This window comes from Dermochelys coriacea, chromosome 1 (genome assembly GCF_009764565.3).
Source record: "Dermochelys coriacea isolate rDerCor1 chromosome 1, rDerCor1.pri.v4, whole genome shotgun sequence".
Taxonomy (NCBI): Eukaryota; Metazoa; Chordata; order Testudines; family Dermochelyidae; genus Dermochelys; species Dermochelys coriacea.
In genome coordinates, this window is record NC_050068.2 from 232,285,184 (window position 1) to 232,305,825 (window position 20,642).

The following is a 20,642-nucleotide window of genomic DNA, read 5'->3' on the forward strand; positions in this document are numbered from 1 at the left end:
CAGAATGAGAGGAATCTCTAACCTGCTGTGAGATAGTAAACTTCCTATTGTCTTAATTAACGTTGATTATCCTGCAGCCCAAGATTCCACTTTGCAAGAATGCTATTGGCAGAATGAATGTTGAGCTATAGTTAAGCATTTTCATTCAAAAGGCCTTTTCAGTTGCTTATATTTTAATTGTAAGTGAAATAGTCAGATCATATCCTAGTAGGTGATGGTGAAAATCTGGCTAATCTGGAGAAGAGATCAAGCACTGTGTGCTGTTAAAATGACTGTACTTCTGCAGACATTAGTAGAGAATGATAATCTTTCAATGGAGTTTGCATACGAACCTGTACAATTCTATATCAGTGAGATATAATTCTCTCAATTTCTAAACCTTTTAGTAATTTCTATCAAACTCTGTTTAATTTCAGTAGAATCCTATGGAATTCATCCCTATTTGATTTTTTAGTTTTTTTTCCATAAAGATACATGGTAAAAGCAGTCCATGATTGTATGTTTAGAGCAACTATTTGATAGATTGGTGTGGTGTTGAAATGGTGATGTGACTGAACACATGCCAGTATGGATTTCAGTGAAGAGTGTGAGAAGACACTGCTTGATTTCCCTGGGCTTTGATTGTCTGAAATCCTTCTTTTGTCTTTGAATGTAGCAGTATCATAATTACAGAATTCCGATTATTCATACCTCCCTATTTACCAATAGAGAGGTGTATCCATCTATCCAGAAGTGTTCTGTTAATTTGTCAAACTGTCATTACTTTGCCAATTGCTGGCTTATCCACTTTGTTAAGTAATCCGTTTCCCATTTGTTAGTTTTTCAATTTATGAATTTTAAATTGACTAATTTTTAATTTTGTCACTAACTGTTAATTGACTGCCATTTACAAGCCAATTAAACTGTCTATATTAACATGACTTGCCCAAATAAATCTGTTAGTCTTTAAGGTGCCACCAGACTCCTCATTGTTTTTGTGGATACGGACTAACACGGCTACCCCTCTGATAAGAGAAAGTGGGGAGTTTTAATTTTATACAAGAAACTGAAGCTAATGAATAGCTGGAACACAGGGTAAGAGTGGTAGTTCTGTCTGGCACGCGTAGAGTTGAGAAGTCTATGGTTATTTTGATTGGTTGAAACTTTGGGATTCGGCTCAGATGCCTGTTTTGATATGAATTAAAGAGGAACAGAGAGGTGGTCCCAAACCATTTATTGCTTTCTAGATTGAAACCAACATCTTAAACTCCACCAGGAAACTAAAATAACTAAAATGGAGGTTCCTAGGCATCATCACTGCAATCATATTTCATCCCTCTGTGAACACAGAGTGGCAGTACTGAACAGACACAACATGCTGATTCAGGTATGCTGAGCACTTCTGACCTATACAATTGGCTGATGAGAGGTTCTTGGCCCTCACTAGGGACCTGATCCGATGCCCATTGTAGTAGATGGAAAGACTCCCATTGACTTCAGAGGGCTTTGGATCAGGCTCTAAGTCCCCTTTGCACGATTTCAGAGATTCAGAGAGCTACAAGCAAGCAGCTGAGGAGGAGCCACACTGTAGCCAGTTACTCCACCACATGCAGTATAGGGTGCATGTCAGGGTGGGAGAAGGGGAGGGGCTGGAGTGTACGGTCTGATCCTTCACTACAAGAGCAGTCGGTTTAAGCCCCTGAGTGTGACAAGAATTAGGGGACACAAACGCTGGGGTAGAGCACTTTTGCCTCTTCTCCACTGAGCATGAATTTAGCACAGTTCAGGATTGAGTCCTTCTGCTCTGTCAAAGAGAACACAATGTTCCCCACACATTCTTCCGCCACCAGAAGGACAGCCTCAACGTTTGTTGTTGTCCATTTGCAACTGAAGTCCTTACTGTGTTTGAAGGTAAACTGGAGTTCTGTTAGGGGTTGTTAAAAGGTCCTCTAGAGATCGCACAGCCCTGTGGCTTTTTCTGTGAAAACCAGTGGGCTCAAGCTGCAAGGTTTGAATCTGAATTTTTCCCTGGATGCTAAGATCCATGCTCTTGGGTCAGACAACTCTGTAGTTTTGTAGTTACCCAGGCCAGAATGCAATTGCTAGCATCCATGGTCAGGGCCATGATTTTCAAAAGTGCTCAGCTCCTAGCTAGGGGTGATGAATGTCCAGATTTCCAAAAGAGCTCAGCACATTTGAAAATCTGGCTCTTGCTTAGATGCCTGTAAAGGATCTGAGTTCTGTTCAAAATCTGGCTCTGTCTGTGGGTGCTGAGCTCTTGAAAATCTGGCCCCAGGAGTCTTCCTTTAAGAGAAAGTAACATAACCAATGCTTCTGATAGAGAGCAGTGTTTGTAGTCATAGCAGTTCCAGGGTTTAGCCAAGTAAAGCCAGGTGAGCAGCTCCTATAATGGTGATGATATTTGAAACAGTTGGCTCAGTTATCCACTTAAAAAAAGAAGAAAAAGTTCTTATTACTGGAAAGATTTTAGTCAGGCTCCACTGGACTGACTCCACTGGACTGAGTTAAAAAAAAAACTGCCCTGAAACAGGATTGACTTTACAAATCAGTGTTGATTTTAATGTCAGGCTATGCAAGACTCACATGTTGACCGGGGTATCTTTCTGCAGCCAGCTTGGTTCTGATGACTATATAAAGTCTAGGAAAATGCACTTCAGTAAAGACTTGTTTGTTGGCGAGCCTCTAGGCTGAGTTCCTGATTAAATTTTAAAAATACCTATAGGATTTAGCCTAAATGGGATCATTCTTTTGGTATCATAAAATTGCTGAGCCATGAACCAGCCAAATAAAAGCCCAAACTGGCCAAATATGTATAATAAGCACAAACAAAAACAATTTTAAAACCACAGAAACTCTACAAAGTTACTGCAGTTGCAATTCACTCTGTAATGATGGCTGTACACTGCTCTCTCCTGAACATGCTTTGATCAGGAATCGGAAAGCAATAGCTTTCGAGATTTTGCTTGCCTGGAAAGAATTGTATCTTCAGTCTTTCTGCAGTGGGTGTTTAATGCCTGTATACTCCACTGTTATCATTTAAACATACTGATACTGCATCCTAGGAATGAAGAGAAGGGAGCCAGGTAAATATTTAATCAGAGGATCTCCTTCTCAACTCCCTACTGAGTTGAACACCACCCAAGCTGAATTTTGGGAGGTTCCTTAACCTCTGCTCTTGAGGACATTATACCACCAGTGAATTTAAACTCTTAACTGAACAATGCACTCTGGAGTATACCATTACGCTTGGTTAATTCTAGATCTGTGAGGGGGCCTTACCTCAACCACCTCCCATTAAACTAAGTGGGCCAGACCAGTCCAGCATACAAAGAATGATGTCACTATTGTGAAAGAAAAGAAAAGCTCAGTGGGAAGACAAGAGCCAGACCCCCAAATTAAGGATCCTTTGTCTAAATACAAGAGTAGACAGACTCTAAAAGATCAAAATGCTTTTGCGTGCCAATGTGGCATGTTATGTCAAAGATAAAAGGAAAGCTTTTTTTCAGAAGCAAGAATGTTTTGGGGAGAGAATGAAATCTTAGTGTCTATGCTGAAATGCATAAAAAACACATGTTTCTGATATTGTTTTCTCTTATGTTAAAAGGACTGGACATCTGGTTATATTTTACATAATTAAATTAAGAGACACTAAATCATTGTTCCACAAAGCAAAAGGTAGTACAACCAAGTACATCAAATAAGGTAACAATGAAATGTTTGGCTAGACTTCAGAGTAATGGAAACTCCTGCAACCAAAAGGAGGTGAAACATCTTATTGTGATATATAGGAGACTTTAACTTCTCATTTATCTGTGATATTTCTTACTACATTTTACAGTAATACATAGTGTTCTCATTCCTGTAGATTTCTATATTTTGATGCCAAAACTCCAGATGTTTTCTAGGTAAACCTATGGAGATTATTTTATTTTGTTTTGTTTCACTTATTTACAATGCCCTCTGAGCTTTGATCACTAGTATAAAAATCCATAAACTATACAGTTTGGCTGATTGGATGTTTTTGCTGCATGTTCATGATAGAGATGGGTTCACACAAACCTTGAACTGAATCAGAATCTTTGAGTTTGAAAAAGTTCTTCTACCTTTTTTTCATTTTTTAACTCTTGGAACACTGAGGAATTAAAGATATCTCCGATATGCCTATGCATATTTTTATTTGCTCAATCTTTCCCTTCCCCCCCCCATCCCACTTCAGCCTTCTCTATAACAAGCCCGATCCCTTCCCTCTTCCATAATACTTCCACAACTCCTAACCACAGGAATGTACCTCAACCAAATCCCATCCCCAGGACCAATTCCCTTTCTCTCGGTCTCTCCCATCTGCCTCTTTTCACTCTGTCCTTAACCAGTTTGTTCCATCTGTCATATGTTCCCTGTCTGATAGAAGTTTTTATGGTTATCTAAATCACACTCTTTGAGGTTTGCTTGCCACATAAGGGCAACATTCTGGCAAGGAACCTGTTTTGCCACTCCCATACACCTACACAGTAGCCAGTCAGAACAGGTGCCTAGTACTTCCTTGGATGCTTGGCAAGGAACCCAACTAACCCACCCAGCTGTGCTCCATAATCTCCAGGCCTTCTGAGTACACAGTACCTTTAACAGCAGTCACTAGAGAAAGTGCACATACTGCTTCTCTTCAGAATAGCAATAAGAACCACTGCAGAACCTGTTGTAACCTCTTTCACTGCCCTCTCCTCCTTCAAGATGGTACACAACTCTTTGAACAAGTCTACAAACCCCAGCCTCCCACTCAGGGAAGCATTCAGAACCCTTATTAATTAAAATATATATAATGGATGTGCTTTAGTTCAGTGTGCACATTCACAGTTTCTTGTCACATCTCTACTCCCTCCTGCGTTTCTCTGACGTTGTCTTAGATTGTAAACTCCTCAAGGCAGGGACCTTCTCTTTTTACATGCCTGCAAAACACCTACTTGATGGCATTCAATAATAATTATCCATCTCTTTTGTAGCAACTGGCTTCAGTTAAATTTTAAAGGATGAAAGGATGCAGTTCAGATTGAAAGTGATGAGTTGTGTATTATACATTCTGTATATGCCATCAGAGACATGCTTGAAAAGTGGACATCAAATGTCTATTTGTATACATGTATGTATGTACCCTATATATATATACATATATATATATATATATATATAACATTCCATTGCATGTCCTAATAATTTGCCACTACTTGGATTAAGCTACCCAGGGAGGGAAACATTGGGAAGGAATTGTTCAGACAATCATAATTCTTCTTGTACGCCCTTTTGCTCCAGAGTAAAGGAAGAAGGAGGGTAACTTACTGCAGCCCTGAAAAGAGTTTTGCTTACTTCCACGCTCATGTCCAACTAAAAGGCAGTTGGCTATGGCTATGGAGAAGCTGCTGAAGTACAGGGGTTACATGCCACTGGGGACCTGGAACTGCAATGCAGGTAGCTTTAATATGACTGCGAAAAGGTGTTGGGAGGTCTTACTAACTCTCCTGCTTGTTAGGTCTAGTAAACATCTAGCCCTATATGCTGTGACATGGCCGCCCATTGAATTTTTGGTAAATATATCAATTTAGTCTCATGAACTTTGCCTTGCTAAATATCTATGGACAAGGGATATAATGCAATTAGATATTTTATAATCTGTGCTATTACTTGTGTTTTATTGAATTATTTGTTTAAGAAGAAATAGAGCATATCTGTATGACTTGAATATTTTACTTCTTGTTTCACCTATGTATAGGTATGACTGCCCTAACTGGTATCCTTATTACTTGCGGAACTAAATATTTATTATAATGAATCAAATCATTTTAAACTAAAAAAACAAACTATGCACAAATTGCAAGAGTTAAAAATCAACGATTTTTAAAAATCAAAATCCCAGATCTGAGCACCTCCAGATTCTGGAGGAATTTGGATCTAAATTCATAGATGGCACTTTTAATAATACTGTACTTAGCTCTTTTCATCTGTAGAAATTGAAATGCTATATAAAGAAAGGTAAATATAATTATCATAACCTCCATTTTACAATGAGAATGAGAAACTCCAGGACAAAGAGGTGAAATCACGTGTCCAGTGCCACACAGTTGATCAGGAACAGCTGGGAATAGAGGTCTTCTAATCCCCAGTCCAATGCACTACTCACTGAACCACACTGTTGCTGCTCTTTAGAATAGGCTGGATTAAGCCGCTGGACCCAAACAACCCTCAACTTTGAAGGAAGCTCAGTTTCAAATCCAAACTCTGTGCCTCCAGCTCATCTTAGAAATATGTAACAAACAAAATTTTACAGCAGGTTATATGAAAATAATTTACAAAGGAAACATCAAAGTAAGGTATCTTGCTCGAGTGTATTACACAGAACACAATCCCTAGCAAACCAAAGGAGATATAATGCTGATCAACCATTTTTAAGGAGAAAAAAATAATAAAAAGACAGGCAATAAGAAGCACTGATAGAGGAAGTTATATAGGTCTTATTTTATTCTAGTTTATTCTAGAGAAGATTAAAAATCACCTATTTCAATTTACATAAAATTACATCTGCATTTATTTGTGGAACGGACAAGAGGACACTGTCAGGTTACATATTATAAATTTGGAAGAATTAAATTATTACAGATGGTAGGGTGTATGATTTCCTTGATATATGTGATGGAGGGGAACAAAATGTGGTAGAAAAGCACTCGAACAGGTGGAAGGAGGAGAGCCAGAGCACCACTACTTGCTTCCCCCTAGCCCCAAGCATTGTGGACGCCCGTCCACTCTATGCGTGTTTGGTATCCATGGTTGGGAGGAGACAGAACTATGGAGCAACTACTCTCTACAGCCTAATCTCCTGGACACTGGTGGATTTTCATACAGAAGTCTGCTCAGGAATTAATGCTGGTGAAACCAGCAATAATCTCCCCCTCCATGGTAGCTGTTCTTTGGGACACAGAGAGAGGGTGCTAGACAAAACTTCTCTCCTCCTACAAGCCCTTATTTCTCTAAGTAGTCATCATTCACACAACTAATCCTACTGACCTCACCTCTCTGCTTTAGTTTCTTGATCTATAAAATAGTGATAATACTGTTGTGACGATTTATGATGGGTTTTTCTAAAGTGTTCAGTATTGGCCTAACTCGGTTCCCACTGAATTCAGCATTCAGTGGAAGAAGAGCCAGGCCAATACTGAGCACTTCAAAAGTACTATGAATGTGCTAACTATTACTATGTTCTCTTCCTTTCAGTGCATTCATGTAACTTTCACCAATGCTTGGGATACTTACATTTTCCATAATGCCAGTCAGGTTGATATTTTAAAAGATTTGCTTGATCAATCAATTTCTCTATCCAGCCTGTTCCTCCTGTTTAGCTCAGTAGTTTTCAAAAGGTTAATGCTCATGATACATGTGCATTGACTGCAGAATATACCCTTAAGTCTAGCAAACATGCCTCTAAAATGTCATTTTTGTAGTTCAAACAAAGGTCATTTGAAAACATACTTGGCAATTCATGATGATGCAATAAAACCATAACTGAAAATACACAAACACACAAATTACAGACAGAATCATGCTTTTAAAAACTGGCTCTAATTTTGTGCTTCTAATTTAGGTTTATATAGCATTTTTCATGCATACATCTCACAGTGCTTTACAAAGGAATGTAAATATCATCATCTTTGTACAACTGAGGGAGCTTGGACACAGAGAGGTGAGGGTTAATATTTTCAGAAGAGCCTAACACGCAGGAGCTTAAATCCGCGTGATTTTCAAGGACACTTAGGCTCCTGATTATCTGTCACTTTTGAAAACAGGGCTTAGGCTCATTAATTGCTTAGGTGCTTTTAAAAATGTTCCCTAAGTGACATTGGAAAACTGAATTGCACATGAAAAAGCGTATGCGTGTATTCAAAGTGGGTGGCTGTGGAACTCCCAGATTTGTTTACGCAAACCAGATTTTGTTTATGCAAATAGTTTTGCACATAAAATTGTGTGCTCAGTTCAATTGTAGTGACCTTTCTGAGGCCCTTTTGAAAACGTTTCCAACTGTTGGTTGGCTAAATGAGCATTAGATTCCACCAGAGCAAATATTTAGCACAATGCTCCATGCTTTAATCTTAATGCTCCAGTTAATAATATTTTTTTTGATGCAAGGAAGAAAAAACCCCACAACACAGCCTTATACCTAGGAAGGCGTAATGTTCTAATAGGTAGGGACTGGACTAGGAGTTAGGAGATGGTTCTATTCCTGGTTCTGCCACTGATATCGGGCAAGCCACCCCACCTTTCTGTGCCTCTGCTTCACTGGTCACCCCTTGGCTGCTTTGTCTCTTTAGGCTGTAGGGTTTTCTGGGCAGAGACTGTCTCTTACTATGTGTTTCTCCAGCGCCTAGCAAAATGGGGCCCTGATCTCCGTGGGGCCTTTAGGGATATGTCTACACAGCCTGTGGCAGTGAGCCTCCCAGCTCAGGTTGACAGACACAGGCTAGCTGGGCTCTTGCTAGTGCTCTAAAAGTAGCTGTGTAGACAGTGCTTTGACATTGTGGGTAGGGCTCAAGCTGACTTCAGAGCCTGAGCTCAGAGTTTTTATGCAGTTTTATTCCAGTCTTTATTTTGTAATTGCTCTATGTAATGGCTTGTGTCTGTAGGCGGTTCATAACAAGATTTTGTTGTTTGTTTTCTGTTCAAAATAATAAAAAGTCTCTTTTTAGGGTTAAACCCAAAGAAATACCCTTGTAAAAACTTCCTAGTGTGGTTGGACTACATCTTTCCAAGGCTGTTTGGTGCTGATAGAGCACCATTGGCCTATCAAAATGTCAGCAGCCCAAACTTTCAATCCTAACTGTTAGCGAGGGTACAGAGAAGAGGCTTTCAAATAACTGTTGACCATCCATTGCCATAAGTACCACAACTAAGGAGCAACTTGAAGTCCTGCTGCTACCAAACTATTTTACATAAATATTAGTGTGAACCCTGAATGAAACAACATTCCAGATTAACCAATCCAATTCTACACTCCTTGTTCATGTGACTTACAACTGACATCAGTGGAACTACTTGAGTCAGGATTATCCTCGAGGGGTTTGCAAGCTTGGATTTAAACATTGGGTGATAACAGAGACACTACGAGGAACACGCAAAGACTAGCCACACGGGATACACACTGTATATTTTGATCTCTTAGCTTCCCAAGTGCTGGAACTGACGGCAGCAATGGTCATGTAAGTTTTTCCTCTTTGAAAGTTGTATGGAGAGCACTAAAGGCTGGAGCTCATTGGGAGAAGAAGGAGAAATTGAAAAAAGTGCCATGCCTTTGCTTTCTCTCCACTTCAGTCCAGCCAGGTGATGCTTCCATTTTCATACTGCTCCCACTGAAGTCAGTGGAAATAGAACCAGGCCCAAAAGAAGCAATGCTGGGACTACCTGATAAATGAGTGAACCTTCACCAAAAGAATGTTTCCATTGGACCAAAAAATAAAATAGAATAGAAAAAAATCAACCTGGTAAAGATCTATAGCTGAATACATTTGATGTGTACCAAGCAAAAATATATTTCCCATAACAAGAGAGTACTCATTAAAGGGAAAGAAGCCAGATTTTGGACGGAAAGGGGAAAAAAAACCCACCAGCATTAGTTCTGTCCAGACCTGTGTTTGAACACAGTGCATTAGAGCATTAATATTCATCCAAGACCTAGCTGTGAAGAGGCCCAAAGGGGAGGGTCTTGCATAACTCATTTCCTGTTGGAATAGGAATACATTGTGCATGGAGCTGTGGACCAGGCTCATTGTTGGGGTTTGCTATCCACATATGTATATGTGCAGATGTATGTGGATCATATTCCCTGAGTCTTTGGCAGTGGCTCATTAAGCTCTTCTTTTGTTTCTGTCACAGCAAACTTATATAATGGGCTTTCAACTGTACTTTTAAAAGAGCTGGAATATGAACAACCACCTTCTTCTGCTGCTCATATATGTGTATGCCAGAATTTGGCCCACATACCTGTAAATGGAATAAAACGTGTGCCATAAGGTTACTAACTTTACAGGTTTATAATGCAATATTATTTATAAAACTTTGGGTGCCATTATGCAAGTAAAGAAAAGGCAGATTGAGGTGATGATAATAATAATTGAGCTCTAAAGGCAAAGGTTTGAGAAAGTTGCAAGTGATGGAAAACAGGAGGTTAGAAATGCAACCTTAACTAAAGCATCCACTGCTGCTCCCTCTAGAATACACTGCACTAAAACACCTGCTGGTCCTTATCATTATCTAAAATACTAAATGGAGGAAAGGTGAAATGAATCTTCCAACTTCATGTCTCCAAGAGGCACTTTTGGATTTGCAGGTCTCCAAACATAATTTCTTTCTTAGCCATAGGTAAACACCACGCTATGCCTCAGAAACATCAGGATTTGCACTAAGTTAAAACAATGCTGGATCTGCATTCTGGAGTTACCTCAGCAACCCTCTAATGAGAAAGTTCACCCAAATCTTAGAAAATTCCATGTATGCTCTGCAAGATTAACAATAAGACAATATATATTCAGCACCCCTTTTGTTCCATGAAGCACCAACTGCCCCTTGTCTTCCTATTTAAGGCCTCACTTGAGCAAAGAATTTAGTATATACTATTTACTGGGTCCAATTAAAGACATTTCTGAGACATTTCTGCTAAATTAAGGGCTCTATGACCCAAGAAATTTGGGATACCACAGATCTCTGAGAATCAAAAACCAGTGACAAGGTTTAAATTAATAGTTTATTAAAGCAAGTGCCACAACAATATAAATATACCTTTATAGACCAGAAGAATGTTCTAATGGTTGTGGAGTCAAAGGAGGCATGATGTGAAGTTTAATTGGGTGTAAATCTTTCTCAAGGTACTGTATTAATGAAAACATTTTACAATGGTGAGGTTTTAAATTAGAATATCAGTATGTTTTGTTCTCTGAGTGACATTCTTATAAAGATGTTTTGTTAATGCAATATCTAATATCACCATTTAATGGCAATGCCAACCTTGTTGCCTAATAATTTGATACCAGTTATTAACCTGATATGAATATTGAATATCCCAGAAGAAGACACCAAAGCTTATATTCTGGAAAATTTTGTCTTCTATGTCAGATCTCATTTGTTATAAGACCACATCTGCCCTCTGCTGTCCTTTTCAGACAAGATGGAACTAAATCACATTCTCAGAATATAATAATTATTATAATAATTAAATAAAAAGTAAGAAGAGGAAAGTGGCTTAACCCCCCCCCCTAAACTTTTGTATTAATCTTTTGTAGGAGTGGCTCTGAAGCAACCCTTGTGAATCTAAACACTACTGAACTTTGGAAAATTTTCTGTTCACATTCAGACCATTTGTTCCTTGGAAGATGTCAGTAAAATGTACTGAATTCTGAGGTTTAACGTATAAATTGCAAGGAAGATGTCAAATTATGCCCCTTTGAAAATGTTCCACAAAAATAGCATATACTGAGTGATATACAGCAAAATTAGCATTACCATCATATCTGTTCTAACTAGCAGTTACCACCTGCACAGATCTCTCCCCATCCTCCAACACAATTTATTCCTTCTCTAAGCAGTAATAATTTATGTGTGAGGTTTCTTGATGTATGTGCTGCTGTTCGGGCTGGAAATGTAACCACACCAAATGAGGACCATGCACTCTGTCCCCTACCTCCCACTCAAGAATGCCCTTCTGCAACTATAGATGTGGAGAGAACCTTTTGCCTGGCCATGTAGCTACTAGATTGTGTAAGGACCCACAGCCTAGAACCCAGGTCTGCAGAGCCTGGGACAGCTGAAATTCCCACAGTGCCACTGGACAACCATACAGAACCACATCTAGGGAGCACTATGGAGAGTAGGTGCTGCAAGAAGTGCCACCCAAGAGATTCAGAGTCATGATACCCTGTGACCCTCTGATTGGCCAAGCCCCCTATTTTACCCCAGGGATTGGCCTAGAAAGTTGTTTGGGTAACCACCCAGACTTCGGCTTGTTGAAAGGCCAGATTCTGTTTGATTTCCAGCTTGACTCTGATTCTGATTCCTGCTTTGATTCTAACCTGATACTGCCTCTGAATTCTGGTCTTTGACCCTGTCCTCACTCTGACCCTAACTCCTGCTTATGGAACCTGGCTCTTGCAATACCTTCAGCTCCTGCCTGGTGACTTCTGTCCCTGGTGGGCAGGCCTCAACCCAGCTGTGAGCACTAGGCCAAACCACTTATGTTCTAGTCCATTAAAGAATGTAGTTATGTGCTGTGATTATGAAAATCTGCAGCACACACTGAAAATGCTTATTTAAGAGCAGAACAACTAAATTCATATTTTATTTACAAATAAATGACACAAGGAACACTGCACTATTTGTATTGTCCATTGTCACATTTAAGTCAACAAATCCCTTAATTTTTTAAATTTAACTGAAGCTGCCACAGAATTTCCAGGGCATTGCAGAGGACAGCTGCAGAAACAAGGGATCCTTGCTGAAGATTTGAGTTCTACATTGTTGTGCAGCAGATTGTATAAGGCCTTGATTGTAATATCTGAAAAGAACTGTGCAGCCATTCTGAAGTTCACATAAATCTTATCAAGTAATTTCAAGGAACAGATCCTTGTGTGTGCCAAGCTATGCTTGTTACAGAATCTCTCCAGGCCACTTTTGTGCTCCCTCAAAAGTGGATACAGCTGCAGCTGTTATGGTATAGAGCTGCCTGCACCAGCTGTATACAGCCTGGAAATTTCCCCATGTAAGAGGAATTGTCAGCTGACTCTTTAAGGTCGCTTTCAAGTAGCCTTTGAGCTATTTGGAGTGGTGGAAAGTGAACACAGCAGGGCAGAAGTTACAGCATCAGAATATTTGACTATTTTCAGGAAGCTGGTGGTCAGATAAGTTAAAGTCAGGCCATTGGATAAAATCAAACTGGGAGTTTGTAGGCAAGGCCATTTTTATGATAATACAAGTCAAAAACTTTGAAACTGTTCATGAAATGATACAACTTGTCATCTGAATTCTCATGGCTCTGAAGTATCTTGTCTGACTTGCCTCAGATTTCCTAAATAATCCCCACCCTGGCATAAAATCACCTTTGTAAAATTTCAGGCAAATTGATTAAACGTTAGCAAAGTTAGGGAAAGAGGGTATAAAAATTAAAGCTGGTCAAAACTCAGCATTTCTGTTTGAAGAGAATTGTTGTCATTTCAGAATTTGTTTTTATTCTAAATCAGAGCAAAACCAAATATTTTAAAAAATTCCTGTGAAATGAACATTCTGAAAAAAAACTGAAACTTTTGTTTGGAGAAAGTTTTTGAACTTTCATATTTTTATTCTAATAGTTGGTTTTCCATTTTAGTATTTTTATTATTTTACAGTACATTACTTGTCATGATGTGATGTCATCTTATGCATTAGGTTGGACATTAGGAAAAACTTCCTAATTGTCAGGGTGGTTAAGCACTGGAATAAATTGCCTAGGGAGATTGTGGACTCTACATCATTGGAGATTTTTAAGAGCAGGTTAGACAAACACTTGTCAGGGATGGTCTAGATAATACTTAGTTCTGTCTTGAGTGCAGGGGACTGGACTAGATGACCTCTTGAGGTCCCTTCCAGTCCTACGATTCTATGACTACTAGTGACATGTCATGAAATTATGTCATGACATGATATAGTCCAAGTATTCTGGTCTACTTTCTTATTTTTATTTTATTAAAAAAAATTAAGGGCAGTTTCTACTTTGTAAAGATTGAAACACATTATCTTATGTTCTGGATCAAGATGTCTCCTAATTGTGTTGTAAGGAAACAGTTTGACCCTTTATCTTATTTTCTTGTTGAAAGTGTCAAATTGTCAAACTGTTTCCTTACAACACAAACAGGTGACACTTTGAGCTACAAAATGTGATACGATGTTTCAATTTGTATTAAATAGCAGCTGTTCTTAATGATTTTAAAAATGCAAATAAAAATACAATAATAAAATAAATTAATGGATATATAGACTATTACATAATATGTCACATGAATCTACATAATATGTATATATGACACAATATCTCAAATTATGTCAGTAGTAACACAGAATTCCATTTCATATTATGACATGACATGTCACATGACATGTAATTATGTACTACTACTATTGATATGTCATGGAATAATGTAGACAAATATATACAAATAAAAAAGATACTTTAAATGAAAATTTGCATTTCAAAGGAAATTTTGAAATTTCCTAAAACCAAATTTTGCTAAACAAACATTATTTGATTTTGTAGGAAGTTCATCACAATTTCACACACAAAAAATAGTTTTGTGAAAAATAACATTTTCCAGTGGAAAACTTTCCATGAAAAATTTCTCACCAGCTGTAGTCCAAATTGATCCCATAATGGAAAGTTAGTTACATCTTTACCTGTGTGCCACTTCCCCATACTGAGATTCCTTGATTGTCTTAAATATGGTATGCCTAAGAGGTAGTTTCTCATAGGCAATCAGCTTTTAAAAATCTCTGTTAAATTTTAGGTAGCGTATAATGTACTCTAGCACCACATAATGGAATTAAAATATTTACCAGAATAAATTTTTACCACATATACTTTTCTTGACAAAAATGGTTTCCATCTTCCAAGTACTGGTCAAACTGCTCCATGCCTTTTTTACAAATTATATATGCAGTATGTTAATGTTTAATAACAGTTAAACATCAAGTACATAACCCATTTTACCTGAAGTCAGTGGAAGGACTTGTATTCAGCAGGCTTTGGATCAGGTGCTTAGAGACCACCTGATTCTGAGTGTGATTCTGGTGCTGTGGTTATCAACTTAGGTGTTTGAGTTAACCTCTCCCTTATTTACATGGGATAGGCAACAGGCCTGGACTAACAGAACCTGGATTTGGTAACTTTTAATTCCACTGGAAGGTTCACCAGGCTTTTCCTTTGGGGATTGATTAGGGTCCAGGAGTAGATGGCATGGGGGACATTTACTTTGGTAGGTGAGGATGTCATTTTGAGCTAACATGAATTTGTAATGATTGCCTAGCCCCTAGGGTTCTGGGTAGGTACTTCTATTTATTTATTTATTTCTATTCCAATAGGCTAACAATGTGTTGTGCACTTCCTGCTCCAAAAACATTACAATCTGAGAAGATTAGCAATAGCTGAGGGGAGAGGAGAAGGATAAAGCATCTAAAGTTTGGTTTTTTTTAAATTAAAGGTTGTATAAAAATAGCACATTCCCTGCTGTGGCTCCAAAGGAGGAGAGATGGTCAAATAGGTTGAGACTAGCCACACAATAGGAGAGAAGAGCATAGGAGTATGGAGAGGCAGAGTTCTGAAGGATTAGAAAAAGGAGGACAAAAATCTGTAAAAGGAGGAGTCCAGAAGCAATTTGCACTTGGCGGTGACAGGGTCAGAGTGATGATCAAAGAAGCTGATCTAAGTAGCAGAGTTTTGTATGGACTTGATGGGGCTGATAATGGTATTAGGTAGGCCAAGAGTGAGTGATATTGCAGTAATCAAGAAGTGGGATAAGGGTCTAGAAAACAGTTTCAGCTGTTTAGACAGAAAAAAAAAAGACAAGATCATACAAATGTTATAGAGAAAGTGGAAAGAATTGGAAGTGGCCTAAATGTGTAGGGCTGGGGACATGGTGGAGTTTATGGTTACATCTACACTTATGCCAGCATGTAGAGTATGGCAATGCATGCCCAGCTCACACAGGTGTAAATAGAAGTGTAGCCAGAAAGGCATTGCTTAGGAGAGTAGAGTGCCTTAAATGCATGAACCTCCAGGATATATACCCAATATGATTTCTCTACACACTCAAGCAGTGCCTGCCACTGTATTCTGCTGATTTTAGCGATGTAGTATCCTGCTTCCTCCCTGCTGCTGGAGTCTTTCTTCCCTACCCTAACCATTGCAAGAGACTTTCACTGTTATGTGTAGCTATACATATAGTGCCTGTACTCTACATGTCCCCATAAGAGTAGACATAGCCAAAGATGATCTTCATTTAGTTGATGTTGGTCCTGCTTTGAGCAGGGGGTTGGACTACATGACCTCCTGAGGTCTCTTCCAACCCTAATATTCTATGATTCAGGATACAGATCTGAGTAACAGGGAGGATGTTGGTATTGCTGGCACAGTTTGTATAGTGGGGGTGCTGAGAGCCATTCAATCAAACTGTAAACCCTGTATATGAGGGAAACCACTTCAAGCCCCAGCACCCCTAGTTCCAGCAGCGACGCACACAGATAGAACACTTCATGGCCTTTTTACTAAATTAATACCTTTGCACGAGCCACATAGTCTACTTCTTTGTAAAATACTTCTAAATAGAATTGGAAATACATCGTCCTGTGAAAGTCAGCCATCGGCAGAGAAATCCAACTGCCAGCGGTGCAAAGCTGGTTTGAAAGTTTCAAAGGTTCCCGCAATAGCGAATACTGTGAACAGGGCTTACTTGTTAAATCTTGAAAGTTGAGCTAGAGGTGGCCGAGGATTCCTCCTCCTACAGGAAGAGGAGTGTGCCATGGCGGCAGCAGTGTAGGGGAAGGTTCTTTGCAGACATGCTGTCATCCTGTTGAGGAAGGAGTGGTGGAAAAACCGCTCGGCAATGAAAAAAATGGAAACATTCTCAGGGCTGACTCTTCCTAAGGCTACCCAGTTAACACAATGTTGTTGATCTGAACGACTAAGATAAGTATAAATAATAGGCTATTTTTAATTAGATCATAAATGGCATCATTCCCATCAGACCTTTCTTTAGAGTAGCTTGATAAATTGACCTTAGACATGAAATTCATGACCCCTGGACAGTATTTAGGAGTTAGATTACAGTGTTTAGTTTATTCCTTGTGCTTGTTTCTATAACTAAGGATTCTGTGTTTGGTGTTTCTAATATTTTTAACCCCAACTAATTCAGTTTATTGTGGTGGTTTTGGATTTTATGTTATCAAACTTCCACTATTAGTCTCCAGCACTGGTCAAAGGTCAGTTTTATTACTGAGTTGCTTGTTTATTTTCAAAATATTGTACATTTCAAAGCTAGATCTACCAACTTTAGCTTAACTGTGTATTCACAGAGCCTGATTCTTCCGACATACACTGATTTTGCTGTGGTAGAACTCAATAAACCTCAATATTGCTACTCCTTATTTACTCCAGGGTATGAAGAGAAACAGACCCATAATTTCTAACAGCAGCAATACAAGCTAATGCAATTTCAGATTTTTCTCAGAAATGATGCAACTGTCATGTTCTCGAATATCAGCTTTTTTAAGTGAAAAAGTTCTGGGTGTGGTGGGGTCCTAAAAGTATTACTAATGGGATCAAGTGTCAGGAATTCATGATTATTAGAGGAACCAAACATGGGGTTTCTCATTATTCCTATACTGTGTGTACAAACTTAATACAGAGCCTCTTGCACATCATCATCATAACTTACTTAATTGACTTGCACAAGTCAATCAGTTACTGTCAGCGTTCCAGATGTTTGGGAGGTATTTTCACTCTAAAATAAATACCGACAAAAAATAGCGCTCATCAAAAAAAGTCAACATTTGCTCATAGTTCCTGCACAGTGGTAGCTGAAATGCCACAGTTATTTCCTATACTAAGTACAAAGAAATACTGTGCAATGATCCCTACCACTGGTCACCTACAAGGGCCGTCTGCACCTAAGTACAGACCTCTACCACTTGAACTAAGGAAGTGACTCCATTAGTATAACGCAATAGTAGACCATTATCCCCTGTCTAGACTAGCCACTATGGTCATGGTACACACTCTACTATATCTCAGCTATGGTGGTGGAACCAGGGAAAAAGGGATCTAATGCTCCTGCAATGGAAATATTGTGGGGTCTCTGTCCCTCTATAAACTTGCGCATACCTGGGGATGGGGGTGGAGGTGAGAGCAGGACCCAGAGGGGCTAGAGTGGCCACCACAGGACCTAGGATCAGGCTGGGGAGCAGGGAGTGGTACCCAGAGGGGCTGGAATGGCCCTGGGAGCTGTCAGAACCACTGGGACCTTCCTTCCCAGCCAGAGGCCAGTTTCCTCAATCTTCTTCTCCCACTTCCCTGATATGTCTCAGTACCTTCCCTCACTCCTCCTCTAATACCTCCTCTCCCCCCGTTCACAGGGAGCTTTCTGGTAACTCTTGATAAATGTTGGCTCCCAGTGACCACCACTGTAGGTCAAACTGTGTTGAATGTTATAGTTTCAGGCTGACACACTACTATAGGGGTCAGTTGTGCCTGATAGGCACTGGACTGGATTGGGCATGGCATAAAGCCTACCTGTCCACAGTGTGCTCCCAGAGCTTCCCGCCATGCAGGGGAAGCACAATGCTCTTACCTCTGTTCAGGGGCTGCAGAATACTCTTCCAAGCATGCCTGGCTCAAATTGTTTTCAATGCAAAACAAAAACTAAGAAAAGAGATTTCAGATAGATAGAATTTGCATTACCCAGTAAGATCATTGGCACATATCCTTCTCCAGAAGTGACCAACACATAATTTAGTAACACATGGAAAAAACCTTCTATAATGCACTGATCCAATTGTGCAATGCTACGCATGGGGTGTATCTATTCTGTTCTATAGAAGTTCTTATACTGTTCTCATCACTGTTGTATGTGAGCACTTTCCCTTGGACATTAAGAACATAAAAACATAAGAAAGGCCATACTGGATCAGACCAAAGGTCCATCCAGCCCAGTATCCTGTGTACCGACAGTGACCAATGCCAGGTGCCCCAGAGGGAGTGAACCTAACAGGTAATGATCAAGTGATATCTCTCCTGCCATCCATCTCCACCCTCTGACAAACAGAGGCTAGGGACACCATTCCTTACCCATCCTGGCTAATAACCATTAATGGACTTAACCTCCATGAATTTATCCAGTTCTTTTTTAAACCCTGCTATAGTCCTAGCCTTCACAACCTCCTCAGGCAAGGAGTTCCACAGGTTGACTGTGCACTGAGTGAAGAAGAACTTCCTTTTATTTGTTTTAAACCTGTTATCCATTAATTTCATTTGGTGGCCCCTAGTGATGTGACTAACCTCTGTCCCCTCTGGTTTGTTCCCTCATCCTCTCCCCATGGGGCAAATTGTATGTGCAATGGTGAGTTTTATTTTGGTAGGTTTTTTTTTTAAATGTACACACTGCTAACTTTGTGTGTGTGTGTGTGTAAGTACTTCCCTCCTGACTGCTGAAGTAATCAGCTTATAGTCTGAAATATGATACTTTTACCTTTCATGCATCATGTTTAACTATAGCTGTTATTATTGATTATAAAATGATCCAGCCACTACTTAAAATGCAAAATTAAATAGAATCTAAGTAATAAACACTAATGCCTTGGAGACTGATTGCGAATGGCTGAATTTAAGACTTAATGAGTAAATGAACCACCCCATTAAGTATTTCATTTTAGTGGTAGAGAAAGGCATCCTTGTGTACAATTTATAAATGTAAATCAGATAGCTATGTTTGTAAAACATTTGGGGATCCTTTAGGTTGGAAGGCTAAATATAAGGATCTTATTGTATTGGGATACAATTAAGATATTTATGATTTCATATGTGAGGGCTATTATATATCTATATAACAGAACCACCAACTTCACATATATTCACTGCCTGATTTCATACTTTTTCTTTCTCAGGAATTACAAGATCTTCTTCTAGCCAAGATGAAAGTACTGGAAGCTGTTGAGGAGACAAATCTTTCCCTGCAAAATGAGATCAGTTCACTTAAAAGCATGTTTGGAGGAGAAAAAGGGTAGGAACATTAACTAAGCAAGGGCTATTTAATGACTACATATACTCCAGTTTTGTTGAACAAAACTTTTTAAACCTTCTTTGTAACTGCAGCCCCCAGTTTTAGTGACTTGTATGGTAACCAAAGAGCATGACCATTATCATAGCTCTTAGTCCTTCATAAAAGTGCTGCAGATATCAGAGACTGAATTCTCAAGGGACAGAATGGCATAGTTGTAGTGACACCATTTATTTAAAGAAATGCCAGATGACATAGCACTTGTTTACATTGTTATATGAGGAACCACTACAAGTGTAGGAGTGTAAATGCACACATGTCCCTTGATTAACTTCTCTAAAACTTATCTCTGTCACTTATATTTTGCCTAAGCCTCCTACCTTTGAGGATCTGGACATCAGCTACTATCTACTTTTGCATCCGATGAAGTGAGCTGTAGCTTATGAAAGCTTATGCTCAAATACATTTGTTAGTCTCTAAGGTGCCACAAGTACTTCCTTTCTATCTACTTTTGTTTACCTTTGGTGCATTTTTATTTCAGGAGTACATATGAGCCTGTGAGACAGACTTTGCATCTGGATCTAAACATTCCCCAAACTTCTGGACTGGCCAGATCCAAAAATTTGATTTAAGTCCTGTAGCAGGGCTTACCCAGTCTGACTTTAGGCCTTGCTGCTGCCTCAGTTTTCCCCTTCTTTCTCAGTTAAGAAAACGTCATGTTGCAGGTGTTTCCTCAATAACTCTTCTCTTTTGGGGAAGAGTAATAAAAAATTCCAAACAATACACATCTTGGCTGCCTTCTCTAATACTGACAGATTGCTTTGG

At 39.2% G+C, this 20,642-nt stretch overlaps 1 protein-coding gene across 5 annotated transcripts in view; it reads left to right on the forward strand.

Moving 5' to 3' along the window:
• Positions 1–20,642, forward strand: part of LMNTD1 (lamin tail domain containing 1) — a 297,660-nt gene that overhangs the window by 209,870 nt on the left and 67,148 nt on the right. For all 5 annotated transcript variants that reach the window (XM_043516236.1, XM_043516229.1, XM_043516238.1 and 2 more), the window contains one exon: positions 19,705–19,820. In XM_043516236.1, coding sequence (XP_043372171.1) covers positions 19,705–19,820 — 116 coding nt within the window. The remainder of the gene's footprint in view (positions 1–19,704; positions 19,821–20,642) is intronic.